The sequence below is a fragment of the Sus scrofa genome, chromosome 9 (assembly GCF_000003025.6).
Source record: "Sus scrofa isolate TJ Tabasco breed Duroc chromosome 9, Sscrofa11.1, whole genome shotgun sequence".
In the NCBI taxonomy this organism is placed as follows: domain Eukaryota; kingdom Metazoa; phylum Chordata; class Mammalia; order Artiodactyla; family Suidae; genus Sus; species Sus scrofa.
The window spans coordinates 1,177,240-1,193,684 of NC_010451.4; the positions used below are offsets into that span (position 1 = coordinate 1,177,240).

Below are 16,445 nucleotides of genomic sequence, written 5' to 3' on the forward strand. Positions count from 1 at the left end.
GGTTCCTGGGCCAGGAATTGAACCCTACGCTGCAGCTGTGGCAACCCTGGAGCCTTTCCCCCACTGCCCCTGGCCCGGGCTCAAACCCGCACCTCTGCAGTCAGGTTCATAACCCACCATGCCTCAGTGGGAGCTCCGGCAGTGACTTTGTGTTGGGGCGCTCCCCAGAGTGGGCTTGAGTTTGGTTCTCCTGGTTTGATGTCCTCTTAGGACCAGTGAGTTCTGTTGCTTGCTCATCTGCTTAATGAAGGTCTCGAGTCTGTTGGCCGACGAGGCTACTGGAGCAGGGCTGTGAGTCGTATTTAATTTTCCTCAGTAGGCTTTCCCCTCTGAACCCAAAGCAGACAACCACGGAAGAGTCCAAAAGCAAGCTTTGCTCTCGGTGTGGGGAGAAGGCAGCAACCTGCCCACAGACGGCCTTCCCGTCAGCCTTGGGTGGCAAGGAGCTGACCAGCAAGCAGAGCCCCGGCCGCCTCCGCCCTTGGCTGGGGAGACTGTGAGGCCTTGAGTAGCTACGCTGCCCTCTGCTAGCCTTCCGACCGCAGTGAGTTCAGCCCGGGAACGAAGGACGGCACTGGCCCGACGCTGGCATGAGGCCGTCAGCCCTGGCGAGGATCTAATGAGACGGGCACTTTCCTCCGTCCCTGGTAGGACTGAAAATTTCTATCATTCTTCTGGAAAGCAACTTGGCAGAGTGTAAAAAAGGCTTTTAAAATGTCCGTTCCCTTTGGTCTAGTGTCCGCGTTTCCGAAGTCTGTCTTGAGGAACTGGGGAGGTGGACGTGGATTTTTATTCACACACCTGCACGTGTGACGTACGGCGGAAGCCCGGAGAGGCTCTGACTGTCTCCTAGAAAAGGCGCAGGACGTGTGTGGGCTGTGGGCCGTGTCTGCAGCCAGCTCTCGCGTGCCCGGTGACGTTGAGAAGGGCCGGGTACGCTTGCACACAGCGGGCACGTCTTCGTCAAAAGAGGGGAAGACGTGTCTGCATAGGGCAAAAAGCCAGCAGGACCCGGCAAGGTGTCATCCGTGGTGGGATTCTAGGTGGTTCGTTTTCCTTTCAGAACTTGTGTCTGTCCAATGTCCCAGTGAGTCTGCAGGACTCTTGCTGGTTTCTCTTTTCCTGAATATCAGTGTTGTAAGATGTCTCTCGATACTCCACGTGGCACCACAGTGAGCCCTGCTTTTCAGAATCTGTAGACCGAAAGATGGCTCACGGTAGGGTGGAGGCTGCCAGTCAGCATAACGTGCACCTGGCTGTGGGGTCTCGGGCCTCACGTGGTGCCGTGAGCGGGGCCGCAGTCGCCAGCCCCGGCCTGGCCTGGAGCCCCGGCCCCGGAGCCGCGGCCCAGGAGCCCCGGCGCAGCTCCTCTGCGGCTCGGCTTGGCTGACGCAGGCTGAGTTCATTCCGTCCTTCAGTTTGGCAGCGTTTCCTCCGTTCTCGTTAGCGTTGCTGGGACTTGTTTACCAGGCTGTTGTCTGCTTTTGCCCCTTTGGTGAGGACAGGATGGCAGTGGGAGCTCTGTCGTCTGCAGAGGCGGCCTGTCCTTCGGGGTCCCGGGCGGGTCTGGCTCAGGCCATTTCAGTTGCCTTGATGAGTAGAAGGCTTTGTGGTGTACTTTTTAAGGAGCTCAGCGTCCACCCCACTCCCCTGGAAGATGTGGCCGTGGTTCCGAGTAGAACTGATAAACACTGGCCGGAGCCGCGCTCGCGCCGTCTGGTGTTGGTCACTTTCCTTTCAAACTGAGGCTCCATCTTCACCCTGCCGAAGCTCAAGGTGTGAGACTCAGCCCCTGCCCCAAGCACCCTGCACTTGAGAAGGGGTTTCCAGTGGAGGCGTCTGTATGTCGGGGAGCTGGGGGCCAGCCCGCTGGCCCCGAGCCTTCCCAGGGGACGGCACGGCGGTCGGGCCAGCTCCGCGATCTTTGCTGGGGTGGGACGGCTGCAGTCTGAGAAGCGTCCCGAGCCTCACACTTTATTTAGGTGGCAGTGACATTGTGGTAAGACTCCGTGCCGTTTTTTCTCCAGGTTACCCTGAAGAGACTTATCCGATTCACGACCTTTCCGATGGGGTCAGGCGTCGGCCCGAAACCATCCTGGTGGATTTCCCCGACCCCCAGGAGCCCTCCGCCGAGGAAATCGCTGAAAGAATGGAGCTGCCGGAAGAAGAGGAGGCGGGCCGCCTGGGTCGGGAGATGCCAGCCAAGCCCAGAGCCCCGGAGGACGGCGCCGCCGCCCCAGGCGGCCCCCGGCCGGAAACCTGTTCCTGCTGTTTTCCTGCCCAGGAGGACCCCGCGGTCCTGGCAGAGCACGCTGGGTTCGGCGCAGACGGTCCCAGCGAGCGGGAGGAAGGCGCCCGCGAAGAGCCGGGCATCGGGGCTGCCAGGGCCTGTGTGGGGGGCGCGCTGAGGAGGCGGAGCCCCCAGGGCTCGGAGTGAAAGCAGCCGGGGTGGGGGTGTCTGCTGCTCAGTCCCTGTGACCCGTCCGCTCCCAGCGCCCCCTGCACCCAGCGCCCCTGTCCGTGTCCACGTGTCATCGCCGGCCAGGCCCCTGCGATGGCTCTCCTGTGTCCTCCTGGTGCTGACACAGCTGTCCCCGTAAACACCGCGGACATGAGCACGGACGCCCGACGGCCTCACTCCTTTCCCGCCCCTCCCCCGTCGGCGGTGATGCACCGCGTAGCTTTGCCTCTGCTGTAGTGTCAGAGGGGACGGCTCTGGGCACAGGCCTGACGCGTCGTGCCAGGCCAGCCTGCTTTACCTGCGGACAAACGTTGCGTTCCTCGTGCGGAGGACCCACCGTTGCCAAGAGCGACGCTTCAGAGTCCCGGAGGCCTTGCTCCGCGGCCTTCAGCAGGTTGGTGCCCTGCTGGGTTCAGGAGGACAGCGTTTTGTTTGTGGGGGTGATGGGGCCAGAGCAGGTAAGACCCTGCTGTCTGAGCTGAAGCCCCTTGCTCGCACCTTTTTAGGAGCACGAGGCCACGCAGACGTGTGTTCTTGGCACTTCGGAAAAGGCGCGCAGAGCGCTCTTGCTCTGCCACTGCCTGGATCTCTTGCTCGCTTTATCCCTGTTCTGCTTATAACGGAGCTGCCGGCCCCAGAAGCACGTTTGTGCCTCTGGTCTTCAGCGGCCAGAGGAAGCGTGAGATAGAGCCTTTGGTCCTTGCCCTGCAGAGCCAAGGCTGGAGGCAGGTGGGGCTTCAGGAAAGCCTGCCCCGGGGTGACAGTCCTGCCATGAGCTGCTCGGCAGGCCGGGAGCCAGTGACAGGAGGAGCCCCGCTCGTGGACGTGGTCCTTTCTGAATGTTGTGCCCTTGGGGACATTTGTTCTCACAGCAGACGGACTGGAAACGGAAGCGAGGACCCAGCTTGTGGACCACGTGCCAGCCCAACAGGGCAACCGCGGGACCCGATGTAGGAGGCTCTTTATCCCTGCGCGGCTGGCTGGGCCGCCTGAGAAAGCTGCATGGAGTAGGAGGTCCGTTAGGACTGGAGGATTCTGACCCAACCCAAAGCCCCGTTTCCCAGAGGCCACCTGTCACGCGTCTCCTGGAGGCGGGAGGTGCTCTGGCGGGTAAGGAGGAGCGAATTCACTTTCTCATCCGGAGAGTTTCCGCCGACACGCCCCCCCCCCCCCCCCCCCCCCCCCCCCGACTCAGCCGGCCCTGCAGTGTGGGTGACTTGGGGATTAAGTTACGCAGGGGGGGCGGGGCTGGCTGTCAGAGGCCCAGGGTGCCCGGCCTGCGCAGGAGGCCAGGCAGATAGTTCACATCCCACCGAGACGAGTACACGCTGTTGTCGCCAGGTCCAGGATCATATTAAGACGATGTGTCAGCTGCTGCTGCGCGGTGCTCGTTCGTTCACGACCACAGAGAGGTCGCTGAAGACGGGGTCTGTAGAGCGCACATTGTGTGTGTCTGTGTGCAACACTGATTCACTTGTAAAGAACGTTCTTAGCCGTGTGAAACTGCAGTCTAGCTGTAATGTCATGTGCCGCAGGTAAAAATAACACAGGTGCTCCTTGCTGTTTGGGTCACTTATGTCCCGTGTTCTTTCTTTATTCGCAGTGAGGGTTGACTCAGGAGGGAGGTCTGGCGTCCTGCTCAGGCTCCTCTCTGCCTCGGGGTCCGATCCCCTCACTGGAGGAGGATTTGTTTCCTTCTAGCACACTCTCGCTTTGGTCGCTCCGCAGACACTGCTGCGAGCGAGGCAGCGGGAGTGAAGGCTCGCTCCCCACCTTATGAAACACTCCGTGGAATGTGCGAGCCTGATGGAGCTGACTTTTAAATGAACTGTGGACTCTAAAGGGCTCCGTAGGCAGAGAAATGTCCATCACAGCGCCATCCCCGACTCTTGCAGCTGCAGAACCTGGCCCGAACCCCCGAACCCTGGCGCTCTCGCCTCTAAAGCTGGGCCGTCAAAGCGGGGAGGGCTGAGTGAGACCACCGGCACCGGTGGAAAAGCTTCGCTCCCGGCTCACTCCCGATAACCGCCCGGTAAGCGGGCGCTTTCTTTCCCCGTCCTGGGTCTTGTGCTGTAACCGTGATGTGGCCCGGAGCCCTAGGGGCGCAGAGAAAGATCATTTTTGCCTGAAGTACTTGCAGGAAACTGCGCGGCGGCGGCGGGTCTCGTGGGATGCGCTCGGAGGAGGAAGGATGCTCTCGACAGGAGCCCGGGGCGGGACGGGACGGGGGACGGAAACGCAGGTGCAGGCGCTGCGAGAGCGAGGCTGGTTGCAGGGTATCGGGCCGCCAGCTCTTCCCGTGGAACGTTAGTCTCTGGGGGAAGCTGGCCTCTGGAAATCATTCCTGAGACCTCATGACGGCTCTTGCTGCCCCGGCTCTTGCTGCCCCGGCTCTTGCTGGGTTTCTACAGCAGGGATACGTTTGTGTATTTCCAGTTCAGAGTTTTTGACGTGCTTCCCAATCTTTTCAGGTTAGGCAGTCCTCTCTGGATTTCCCAGAATTATTTTACTCTCTAGGGACAGCAGTTCTATTTGTCTACACAGCCCAGGAAGACCAGGATCATGGGATGGCTTTTGGTGTCGTGCCTGCTGTCTCTTTCCTCCTGGGTTTTCATTTCTCAAGACAGGTCTGGGCTGTGACCTTGACCAGTTCCCTGGCACTGGTCTGCAGTGACCTTTGAGCGCTGAGACAGAGCACAGAGTCTTACCTTTGGGGGCAGATAGCTGTGGCCTCGGAAACGACTGCATGACCTGCCACCCGGCCTGGTAGATCAGGGGGTGACCCAGCTGGGAGGCCCTCTCCTGGTCAGAGCAAGGGCACAGCGAGCACGCCTCCTTAGCCCCAGGCCCCGTGCGTGAGCCCTGGAGCCAGACCGGGCCACGCAGCGAGGGGCAGGGTGCGGCGGCGTGAGCGGGGCGCCTTCTGTGACCTGGGCGACCCAGCTGATGATCCAGACGGGGACCCTGGGAGAGGGAGCATTCACAGCAACCCCCCCAGGTAACAGGTGCAGAGCGGGACCCTCCGTGGACCCTGGCCATGGCTCCAGAATGACAGGAAGCCTTGCTTTTCAGGAGGCTACTTCCCAGAGGCAGAGCCGAGGACAGGCCACAGTTCAGGCAGGATCTGCTCCCGACCCACAGAAGCCTGAGTCCCAGGTAATAAACCCACCCGCCCTCCGACTACTGGCTCTTCACCACCTCCGCCCAGACTGTCCGTGTTCCAAGGCAAACCTGCCCCTGCAGCCACCAGCAGGGAGGGACCATCAGGCGTCACCGGCTCTGCCTCGGCCACTTTCATCCAGATCTTTCTAACGGGGACGTAACCTCTCGTGCTCTCCGCTCCCACTTTGATACAGAGAAGACGGCACGTTTCTCCTTTATCTGGGGTGACTCTCGGCCCCCGTCTCCTCATTTATGGACTGGAGTCCCCCCCCAAGAAGGCTGGGTTGTCTGTCCCGGGTGCGGCACGTGCTGGGTGCTCGCTGCTGGGCTGACACACCTGACACCCTCCAGGGCTCCCGACTGCCGGGAATGGCCCTGCACCCGGTGCCCGCGTCCCTGGGGGACGTCCACCTTGACCTCCTCCCTCCGGCCCGCTCCTCACTGTCACGGCCGCTTCTGGCTCAGCTGCAGCGCCTCTGCTCCTGGCTTCAGAGCCGCCACAGGCTGCTCTGCGTGGGGCTGGGGCTCAGGGCACGTGTACCGCCGGGGCCCTTCCCGCCTGTCCTGAGGGCCCGGCAGACCACAGGGGGGGCGCTGAGTAAGTGCTGACCGTCCTTCCAGCCCGTGCCGGCCCCTGCGTGGGTGCGTCTGAGCGTCCTTAACCTTGACCAGCACGAGCAGAGGGAAGGCCGTCTCTACGCAGGCCACGGGCCTCGTCAGCACCGCGCTCCTGCCCGCCCCCGGCTCTCGGCCAGCGTAGAAAGACACTCTTAGGTAAGAGACACGTTTTCTCCTTTTATGGGGGAAAAAAGTGCACAGCAGTATTGAAACTGTTCGAGTTTAATTTGCTGACACAGGGTCTGTACCCGACCCACACTGGGTGCCACCACGCCCATAGAGCGGCCTGGGGACAGACCCCGGCGTCCTCGCATGTACCACTAGAGGAATAGGTTTGCTCTGGAATTCCAAAGTTTATTCAAAAAGTCACTTAATAAAAGCACAGTTTTGCAAGTTTGTCTAAAACTCCAGATAATTAATTTTGAACAAAAATAAAACGTCTGACCAAAATGGGCAAAGACAGTCTTGTGCAAACTGACACACACATTCTGGGCATTTCGGAAACTGGCTAAAGGGGCGCCCCAGCCCAGGAAGTTTCACCCAACGAGGGACTAGAGAGGCCAGAGCCCGGCTTCCCTGCTCGGCCCCCATCACCCCCTGAGACGCTGGATCCTGGCCTCAGCGTGTGCGCTGCCCGGAGCCTGATGGGGAGGTGGGGGGACAGCAGCGGAAAGGGCTGTGATGTCCTTTCTTAGCAAACAAACAAAAAAGGCACAGCAAGGAGCTGGCAAGTGGTGAGAGCCGGGATCCGTTCCCTCACCCCGAGTCCTGCTGCACGCCGTCAGAGGCCAACCTGCTTGCTTTGGAGACGAGGAAGCAGACCTAGAGAAACTATGTGGTTTGCTCAAAATGACACACTTTCTAAGTGTGGTGGTGCTTTCTGTAAGGCTGACGTGCCTCTCAGCTCGGCTGGAAGAAAAACCAAACCTGGCCCAAGGGTTCTGATCTCGCTGCCTGCCCACATCCCGAGGTGACAGAAAAACTGCAGACTGGAGGTACGGAGGGACAAGCGACCACGGAACTCTTTCAAGAGCCCGGCCTGCGGCCTGTTCCCACGACAGCCCCGGTGCCACAGGCCAGAGCCCAGGGCCGTGCCGGGGAGTCAGCCCCAGTGCTGGGTGCCCGAAGAAAGCAGACGCGTTCGGCTGCCTGGAAAAGTGTGCTCTGAGGGCCACAGGTGCCTGAAGTCAGCAGGCCGTCTCAGCCGGGCAGCGCCCGGCCAGTGTCACAGCAGCAAGGGGAGCAGGGATGCCCTGCAGGAGACGGGCTTTGTGCTGGCGTAACAGAGCCCGGGCCACGGCCCGCCCGGCCTCGCCCTCGCTGGCAGACCTCGCTGCAAGGCGCGCACGGGCAGCCTAGTTCCCAGCGGTCACTGTGGCTCAGCCACGTCAGACCTGCCTCTAGATACACGCGACATTGGTTCAGAGAGAGAGGGCCCGCCACTTCCAGAGCAAAGACAGACGCCTGCGTCCACCGCTGTGTTCCTCTCCTGTCCCTGGAGGCGGCGGGCTCCAGAGGCCCTCTTGGAGCCTGTGACTGCCACGCTCCTGGCTTCGGCGTGGCCTGGGCCTTCATGCGCCTTCTGAATTAGGGTCTTGGATTTTTAAGGCACATTCAACTCACCCAAAAGCACACATTGCATCCCAAAGCCACCCAATTTCTAAAGGTAACGCAGAGCAGGAACCAAAAAACTGACGTTTTGGACCGTGACTTCCCAATCAGAACCCTGGGAGAGTGGTACTTTCCCAGGTGCCTCCCGCTCCAAGAGCTGAACCGGACGAACGAAATGAGATGCACAGGCGATCACGCCGCCATCCTCAGCCCGCCCCTGCTCGTCCTCAGCAACGCTTGGAACCGGAAACCTCAGTTCAGACTGCGCTTTGTCCCAAAGACACACAGACACATGGACAGACACACCCAGAGCACCTTGGAGCCAGAAGAAAGAAAAGCCAAAATCGGAGAAGAGCTGGGGTGAGAACGCCACTGCTCGGTCGAGCTGCTTCGGGGCAGAGGGAACAGGGTTTGGGGGTACAGCCCCAGGAGGAGTTGGAGCCAGGAGCAGTTACAGAGGAGCTGCCTGAGGGCCCAGCTGCCTCACAGCCTGGGGCCTGCTCGTTCTGTCACCAAGTCCCCAGCCTGACCAGGCCCATCTGACTGGTCAGTGCAAAGGGCAAGAGCTGGGAGACACTGAGCCCACGGGGTCTCCAGGGTCCCAGCAGCGTTACGCGTCTCTGGGCCCACGGCTGTGAGGCCAGCGGTCAAGGAAAGCCAGCATCAGCAGAAGCGGGGTCTTAGGAACAGACCTCGTGAAGCGGGGTCTCGAGCAAGTGACCCGACTGTGCCCCGCAGAGGGTGGCGTTGCTGAGCCATGAAGACATCCACCTGCCCCCTCCTGTGCAGCCGCACAGAAAGCGGGGGACAGGTCCCCTGTGCCGCGGAGGAGTGTCCCACTCCGCCCCCAAGATCGCCCTTCTCCCGAGGAGCCAGAAGAAGCTGTTCCACCTCCACATCACAGACCCAGGAAGCCAGCGGGACTCGAGCGGAGAGACGGTCTGGTTCCCATCACTCCCAGTGTCCGCAGCCCGCTTCTCGGCGTCGGGCGGAGGCAGCAGGTTGGACAGAGGGAGGCAGCGGCCCCGCCGCGTTTCCGTTTCGGGGGGAAGCGGGCTGCGCCAGCCCCTCAGAAAGGCCCCGGGCCAAGAGCTGTCCAAATACTCGACCACGCTAACAAAACCCAGGGCTCCAGAGGGGCCCCGCGACCTGTGCCCCTGGCGCGGGCGACCCTTCCCTAAGCTCACACAGGGACCAGCCGACACAGCTCCCGCCGAGCTCCCACCTTCCTCACCTCGATCCGAGCCCCACTAACACGTTCAAAACACCAGCCTCCGTGTGCTCTTTCCAAACACCGCTGCTGCTCGGCCGTAAAGAACGACGACTCCTCTCCGTCTGGGCAAGGGGCCCTCGCCAGTGCTAACCACAGACACGCGAGGGGGCCCAAGTCCTCGGAGCAGGCGAGCCACACGCGCACTCAGACACGGCCGGCCCCGAGCAGGCAGCTTGCAGCAGGGCGCTGCCCCTTTCCCACCGCATGGCGGCGGTGTCATCACCTCTCACCATCGCTCCAACCCTGCACTCAGGCCCAGGACGGCTGGAGGAGAGCAGTTTCTTAGGGGGTGGGGGGGCCGGGCAGGCAAGGCAGCTGAAGTCCCCAGCTCTGCCGCCAGCCAGCCAGGTGACCAGCACAAGCCCGATTTCTGGATGACCTCCATGCATCCTGCCCTCACCTCCTGCTCCCCCACCCTGCCGTGTCCCCGAGAAGAACCACACACACGCCCTCAGGGTCCGCGGCCGCGGCTGCCCGGAAGGGCACCTGGGGCACAGGCACAAGCCTACCTGTGTGCAGTCAGGGCTGGGTTCCAGGTCCCCAGGGGTCTGTGTAGGGACTGCTCAGCTCAGCAGGGAGCTCCTGGGACAGCTGACAGGGCTCCGGGACAGCCCTGCTCTGCGTGCCCTCATGCTGAGCCTGGGTCCTCCAGGCCCCGTCCTCTTAAGCCACCCGGCCTTGGGGGCCGCCTCCTGCCGCCTCTGTGTACACAGAAATCCTAGAGAAGGCAATCGAGCTCAACCCCTAGACCGGCAGCCAATTCCCGCAGCCACAGCCGGGCCCCTGCAACCCTGACAAGGTCCCGCCACACCTCCTCGCAGGCTGAGACGCTATGCAGCACGAGGGCCCCCGAGCCCTCCGCTCCGCTGAGCTGACGCGCTCAGGCTCACACACACTCACTGCGGCCCTCCCCGAGGGGGCCCGTCGTCGTCAGACTCGGGCTGAGTGGGTGGCTGGGCCACAACGGCCCCGCACTGTTTGCTTGCCCCCCACGCCTCCTCCTGCTCCTTGGCTGCAGAGGCCGCCCTGCGGCAAAACGTGACAGCAGCAGGATGCTAACCCAGGAGTTGGGGGGCGCAGACCTTGGGGCACAAAGTTGGCGCTGGTCCCTTCATCCCCCCCCCCCAGTCCTCTGTCTCAGCAGCGCTCCTGCATGGCCGGGGGCAGGAGCCCGCCGAGAGCCAAAGTGCATCTGGCAGGAGGCCTATGTACAGGGCTCGGCAGGCAGGCAGCTCCGCTCCAGGCCGCGCAGCTCTAAGCAGCCCGAGGCGGCCGCTACTCGCAGGCCAGCTTGCTGTCGAAGCTGGACAGGGCAATGGCGAAGGCCTGCAGCGCACACAGCGGGTAGTTGTAGTCCATGGTGAACACATCCTCAGCCACACGGCCAAACTGCATCACGATGTAGTCCGCTGGAGCCGGGCGTGGACGGACACAGGTCACCAGAGGCAGAGAAAGTGAGAGGCAGAGACGTCAACCCCCAGGTCGTCACCCCGCGCAATCGGGGAGCAGGGGCAGGAGAGAGGCCAGAGGTGCCCGAGGCGGCAGCCACGCACAGACAGCAGGCGACGGGGAGAGGAGACAAAGTCCCTCCAGGGGGTGTCCCTGCCCCCGCAGCTACACCGAGCGGACGGAACCTGGGGTCGGGGCCCCGGAGAAGCTTCCTCCAGGGCCTCCCAGGCACGAAGGTTAGAGCGCCCTCGACAGCTGCTCTGGGCCGTGTCATCCTCGTCCTTAACCTCGGACCTCTACGGGCAGGGCTGGGGGAGCTGAACCCCGAGCGACGGCGGCCAGGAACGAGGCAGGGCAGAGACACTCACGGTCGTTGCCGTGGATGATCTGGAAGTTCTTCACCGAGGCCTGGGTGACGCGCCCGTGGAAGTTGAGCACGTAGGACTGCGTGTCGTCGTTCCAGACGGGCGTCTTGTTCAGCAGCTCGATGATGCTCTCGGTGTTCTTGCTCTGCCAGCGTGCCAGCAGCGTCTCGCGCTCCTGGGAGGGCAGCCTCCGCTGAGCGGGCCCACGCCCTGGCCCCAGCACCGCCCGGGGGACCCGCCCCGGGGTGGGCAGGTGGGGGCTGGGGCCCTGGACCGGCAGGGCGTCTCCACCCCCGGCGGAGCTCCGCCCGCGCAGAGCCTGGGATGGCGGGGCAGGCGGGCTGGGGGGGGCCGACGCGGGGCAGGCGGGCGGGGGGGGACCGACGCGGGGCAGGCGGGCGGGGGGGCTCACGTTGCGGGGCAGGCGGGCTGGGGGGCCGACGCGGGGCAGGCGGGCGGGGGGGGGGGGCCCGACGCGGGGCAGGCGGGGTGGGGGGGCGCTCACGTTGCGGGGCCGGATGGAGAGCCTCTCGTGGACCATGGTCATGCCTGGGACGACGACGCTCATCTTCCGCGGCCCCTTGAAGCCTAAAACGTTCGTTTCCTGGGGAACAGGGAGAGCTCAGCCCCGGCCACCCCAGGACCCTACTCGCCTGCTGCAGAGCCTGGGGAGATGACTTGTCAGGGCCAGAACTGGGCTCCCGAACCTCCTCTCTGCCCGAAGGAGCTTCTCTCCCAGCCCCACCCCCACCCGCCGCTTCATTTGACCCTGAAGTCAGACCTGACTCCACCAGAGGCTGTCAGCTCACCCTTCAGTTCCGCTCAGAATTCAGCCACCTGTCACCACTGCCCTCTCCCGAGACCACGGTCCCGGTCTCTGCCCGGCTCCTCGCATCCCTCCCTGCCCTCGGCCCCATCGCCGTCGTCCTCGCGTTCTCCCACAGTGGCCAGCGGCCTCTAAGTCAGAGAGCTGCCTTCCCAGCAGAAGCCCGAGCTCTGTCCTCCCGCTGCCAGGCCTGCGGTAACACGCCCCGGCTCCACTCCTCTCCCTGCACTCGCTCTGCCCTCTTCGCCAGGCCCCCTGGACTTTGCAGGGGCTGTGTCCCCCCGCTGACACACCCACACCCGCACGGCTGGTCCCGTCCTCTCCCCCAGCGTCCCCTCTGGGGGCCCACCCTGCCATTCTTCCTAAAGGGACATTAGCAGTCCTCTCCCTGCTGGATTTCTTCCTCCTCAGCATCTATCAGGGAGATGCTTAATGTGTTTATACGACTGTTTTGCAGCTTCTCTCCCCCATGGGGGGTTCAGACCCCATCAGGACAGCCACTTGTTCACTCCTTGGCATCTCAGCACCCAGACTCAGGATCTGGAGGTGCCTCCCCAAAGCTGACCAGCAGGTGGCACCACTAGATCGTACAAAACCGCTATGGATGCTGAGCCTCCGCGGGCGGCCGCCCAGGGTGACAATACCAATCCCGCAGTTAAAGTGAGGTGGAGAAACCCCTAGTGTTTCTATTCCGGCTTAGCTTCCTACGAGCTGTGGCCCAACCTCTCAGCTTTCGTCTCCTTGTCTACATCATACAGAAAACAGGAGGCAGCTCTTAGGTTGAAGGTTCGGTGGGTGACCCTAGAGGGGGACTTGCGGTCCACGGGCCACCTGGCTGCCAGCAGGAGGGCTGGAGCTCTGTGCCAAGAAGAGCCCGGCCTCTCCCTTTCAGGCTGGGTTGCTGAGGGTCAGGCCTGGCTCCCAGAAGCCCCAGGCAGGTGGCCAGCCGTGCTCTGTCCCCGCAGAGGCCCTCCGGAGGGCAGCCCCTGCGCCTCCTTGTCTGCCCACAAAGCCAGCTGGGCTGGGCCACAGGCCAGAGGGCAAGTCCTGTCTACCTCGAGACCAGAGCCCCAGAGCCCGCGACTCACGTAGCACACGGCCGCCAGCTCCTGGCGCAAGGGGCCGCTCTCCAGAGCAGACGACGTCGCCTTCTGAGGGTTGACGCCGTTGTCGTAGACGGTGAACTTGGTGCCCATGAGATTGGACCTGGGGGACAGGCCCATCAGTACCGGGCCACGCAGCCGCCGCGCCAGGGCAGGGCAGGGCACGGCTCAGGCCATCCTGTGAGGAACCGCCAAGCCTGCCGGGCCGGGCCCGGAGCAGACCTGGGCTCCGCACATGGAGTCCCCGTCCTGGAAGGCACATCCGGGACACAAGGCCTGGCCTTGCTCGGAGTCTCATCAGAGAGCGTCCGAGCTCAGTGCAGGGCAGTCAGTGCTCCACTCTCCCTGGAGGAACGGGGGGCTCCCTCATGGGAGGTGAGCGGGCAGAGAGGCGTCTGGCAGGACCGCAAAGGGGACTCCGTGCCCGCCAGGAGCGGAGATCTGTCCTACGCAGCCCCGTCTCCAGCTTTAGCTCCTGGCCACTCAGCCCGACTTATGCCCCCAAAGCCAGCACTTGCTCGGCAAACCCGCCCTCTCCGGAGACCCGGCTCGGATCCGTCCCCACCCCCAGGCTGCTTCCCTCAAGGGCTCACCCAGCCCCGCCCCCTGGCACTGACCCGGGCTATGTCATCAGTGGCATCGATGACATCCTCTTGGTGGGCCTGTGTCCCCTGCCTGGGGGACGGTGGCGGTGTGTCAGGTCCACCCCCCTGCCTGGCTCCAGGCCGGCACACATCTGGGCCTACGGTTGACCTGAGGGATGGAGGGGCCCTGGGAGAGGACCTGAGCCCTGACCCTGGCCCTCTGCGGAGAGTCCGCCCCACCGCCACGGGCTCCTGGGGGGCGGGTACCGCAGTTTCCCGATGTAGCTGTCCCCTCCTCGCGACAGGTCTGTCGGGTCCACAGAGATGAGGTAATTGGAGGTTTTGCTCTTCTTTCTCTTCCTTCCCGCCAGGAGGAACACCTGGGGGAGCGGGACGCGGTCGGGCTCCAGGGCCAGCCTCGCTCGGCACGTGTGCGCACAGGGGCGCCCTGACCCCGCGGAGGCTGTGTCTCCCGGGCACCATGGGCTTCTGGTCCCGTTGCGGCCCCCAGACCTCCGGGCACAGTCTGGCTCACCTTCTTCCCGTCCTCGCGGTCCAGGTGCAGGAAGTAGGTGGGGTACATGCCCCGGTCCATCCCCTTCTTGTCCCGCGTGATGCGGCACTTGACCGTGATCCCCTGGGGGGCCGGCCTCAGGGCAAACTCCTCCAGGTCCTGGACCTCGACGTCCGCCGACGGCTCCGGGCCTGTGGGGCTGGGGGCTGAGGCTGCCTCCTGCGGGGGAGAGCACGGGAGCCTGAACCCCAGGGGCCTGGGCAGCTGAGGTTGGTGGTCTGGGGTCCAGGCCACCCTGACGTGGTGCTGACGTGGGGAGGCAGGTGGTGCCCTGGACGTGGGCCTGGCCGTCCTGGCCCTGGGCTGGGCTGCTTGCTTCCGAGCCGCTCCCTCGTGTTGGCAGCCCCTGGGGATGGGGTGGGGTGGGGGGCATGGGCAGGGGCTCGGAGGCCGTCCTGTCCAGCTCCAGCTCTCTGCGCCCTCGGGGCCTGGCTGAAGAGAGGGAGGCCAGGAGGAGCGGGGGGGACGAAACGCTTGGGAGCCTCCTGGCCCAGGAGAGCCAGCCCTCTGTCACTGTCCGCCTGCTCCCCTCCCACCAGGGGACACGGCCGTCTGCTCCCGGAACCGCTAACCTTGGTGGACTTCCTGCTTGTGGCGGAGCTGGGGCGGGTGTTGCTGTTCAGCTGGGAGGAGCTGGAGCTGCTCTCGTCCTCCTCCTCCTCCTCCTCCAGGCTCGTGCTGCCGGAGACGCCTGCCGGGCAGAGGGGCAGGAAGCACCGACGGTCGCACAGGCACGCCTACACAGCAGCTGGCCACAGGCTCTCAGTCACCCCCAACACACGCACACTCACACTCGGACACGCTGGTGCACACGTGAGCTGGGGCGGGTCACACCCTGCCGCCCGGGGTGCAGGCCCCCAGCGTGGCCTCCAGGCCCTCCTCTCGGCCGTCGGCTCCCCCCGTGGCAAGGCCGCAGGTGCACTGAGTGCCATCTCTGGCCTCGGGCCCAGGCTGGCACAGGCCATGCACTCTCCTCGGGGAAAGCCCAACTCCTTACTCAGCCTGGGGCACAGGCCCGCCAAGTCCTCTCCAGAGCCTGCCTGGCCTGGCTATGCGTCCCCACCTGGAAGGCCATGCCCGGCATCCAGCTGCCTCCGGGACACGGCCCTGACGCGAGGCCTCAGAGCGGGTGCACTGCAGGTCTTCCCTCTGCCACCCCCTCCCCGGCGGGGCCGCTGCTGCCGCTCGGCCTCCTGGCCCTGCTCCCCTAGCTCTGCAGACAGAGCGGGGATGTCTTGCCAAAAAGGAGCTTTTTCAAAGGAACCAAAGGGGAAGGACATGTGTTCCTGAGCCTGGGCCCCGGGGGTGGGGTGGCTCGGGGCTGGACTGTGGAGAACACTGAGGCGAGTTCCCTGGTGGGCTAGTGGGTAGGATTCAATACTCTCGCTATTGTGGTCCGTCTCCCCTTAGCCTCCGCAGGGCCCCTGCCCAAGCTTCTCACTGCTCTGCAGTGAGCCCCCCACCAGGGTCTGGGAGAGGCTGGGACAGACACCAGAGGGCCATGCCCCCAAGCAAGGTGAGTTTGAGAACCTGGGACCGAGCTTGGGGGGTATCACTGTAGCCCCGGGGCCTCACCCTTCCTCTGCATCGTGGCACAGATGTTCTGCCCGCTGGGCCGTGGGCCCCCACCTGCGGCTGTCTCCCCCGCGTCCCGGGCGTGGTCCGACTGGCCCACAGTCAGGATCTGCATGGGGCCTCGGGCCTCAGGCTTGTCTTCTGCCAGTGCTGCTGGCCTGCCGGTGCCTGCAGGCCATGGACGCTCCTGAGCGCCGTTGTGGGGCGGGGCGCGGGAAGTGGGGGAGAGCCTGGATTCTCACGTCCAGGAAGGAGTGAGGGAAGAATGGGGGCACCCTCTGAAAACATCACCCGCAAAACCGACTTGACAAAATGAATTGCTGCTGTCGGCCTCTTAGGGATGGGGGACTAGGAGGGGAAGGGGCTCTGTCTCTTCCGCCGCCCCCAGGTCTGCTGCCCCCGGGGGGGACACGCCCCTGTCCCTGGGCAGGCAGGAGCCAGCGCCCAGAACAAGGGCACAGCGAAAGGACAGGAGGGGAACAGGGCTGGCTCCAGACCCGCTGCTTGGCGTGGCCGCGCCAGCTCCATCTGCCAGCGCTGGTGCTCCCCGCAGACTCACACACACCACGGGCCTCGAGACCGAGGCCGCGTCCCCGCGCCTCCCAGGGAGGGGCTGCCATCGCCCGTCAGCCTCAGGATGGGAAGAAGGCCTGGCCCACTCGCCTGGAGCCCGGGCATCTGACACACCACGGTCCAGCCACCCCCAGGGGCCTTCAAGTCCCTCCCCGAGGGAGCTGAGACCGGGTGTCGAGCCAGCAGAGACGGGACTCTGGCCTGCGCCACTGGGACTGTCCGTGTGTAGGGGGGCTTTTCTGGAGAAAGAGGAGCAGAGGGAGCAGGCTGC

General features: G+C 64.1%; 2 protein-coding genes across 7 annotated transcripts in view; one reads left to right on the plus strand and one right to left on the minus strand.

Moving 5' to 3' along the window:
* RIC3 (RIC3 acetylcholine receptor chaperone) overlaps window positions 1-6,634 on the plus strand; it is a 48,959-nt gene extending 42,325 nt beyond the window's left edge. For 3 of the 5 annotated variants that reach the window (XM_005667061.3, XM_003129394.5, XM_021062269.1), the window contains one exon: window positions 2,028-4,037. In XM_005667061.3, the coding sequence (XP_005667118.2) occupies window positions 2,028-2,437 (410 nt within the window). In that variant the 3' untranslated portion in view covers window positions 2,438-4,037. Of the gene's footprint in view, window positions 1-2,027; window positions 4,038-5,533 lie in introns of those variants that run through there. The other 2 variants (XR_001298562.2, XR_001298561.2) reach the window with 2 other exon arrangements.
* Window positions 6,582-16,445, minus strand: part of TUB (tubby bipartite transcription factor) — a 76,389-nt gene continuing 66,525 nt past the window's right edge. For both annotated transcript variants that reach the window (XM_021062268.1, XM_003129395.5), the window contains 8 exons: window positions 15,602-15,769; window positions 14,599-14,717; window positions 13,988-14,185; window positions 13,720-13,832; window positions 12,854-12,971; window positions 11,445-11,543; window positions 10,943-11,114; window positions 6,582-10,534 (listed from right to left, as the gene is read on the minus strand). In XM_021062268.1, the coding sequence (XP_020917927.1) occupies window positions 10,401-10,534; window positions 10,943-11,114; window positions 11,445-11,543; window positions 12,854-12,971; window positions 13,720-13,832; window positions 13,988-14,185; window positions 14,599-14,717; window positions 15,602-15,769 (1,121 nt within the window). In that variant the 3' untranslated portion in view covers window positions 6,582-10,400. The remainder of the gene's footprint in view (window positions 10,535-10,942; window positions 11,115-11,444; window positions 11,544-12,853; window positions 12,972-13,719; window positions 13,833-13,987; window positions 14,186-14,598; window positions 14,718-15,601; window positions 15,770-16,445) is intronic.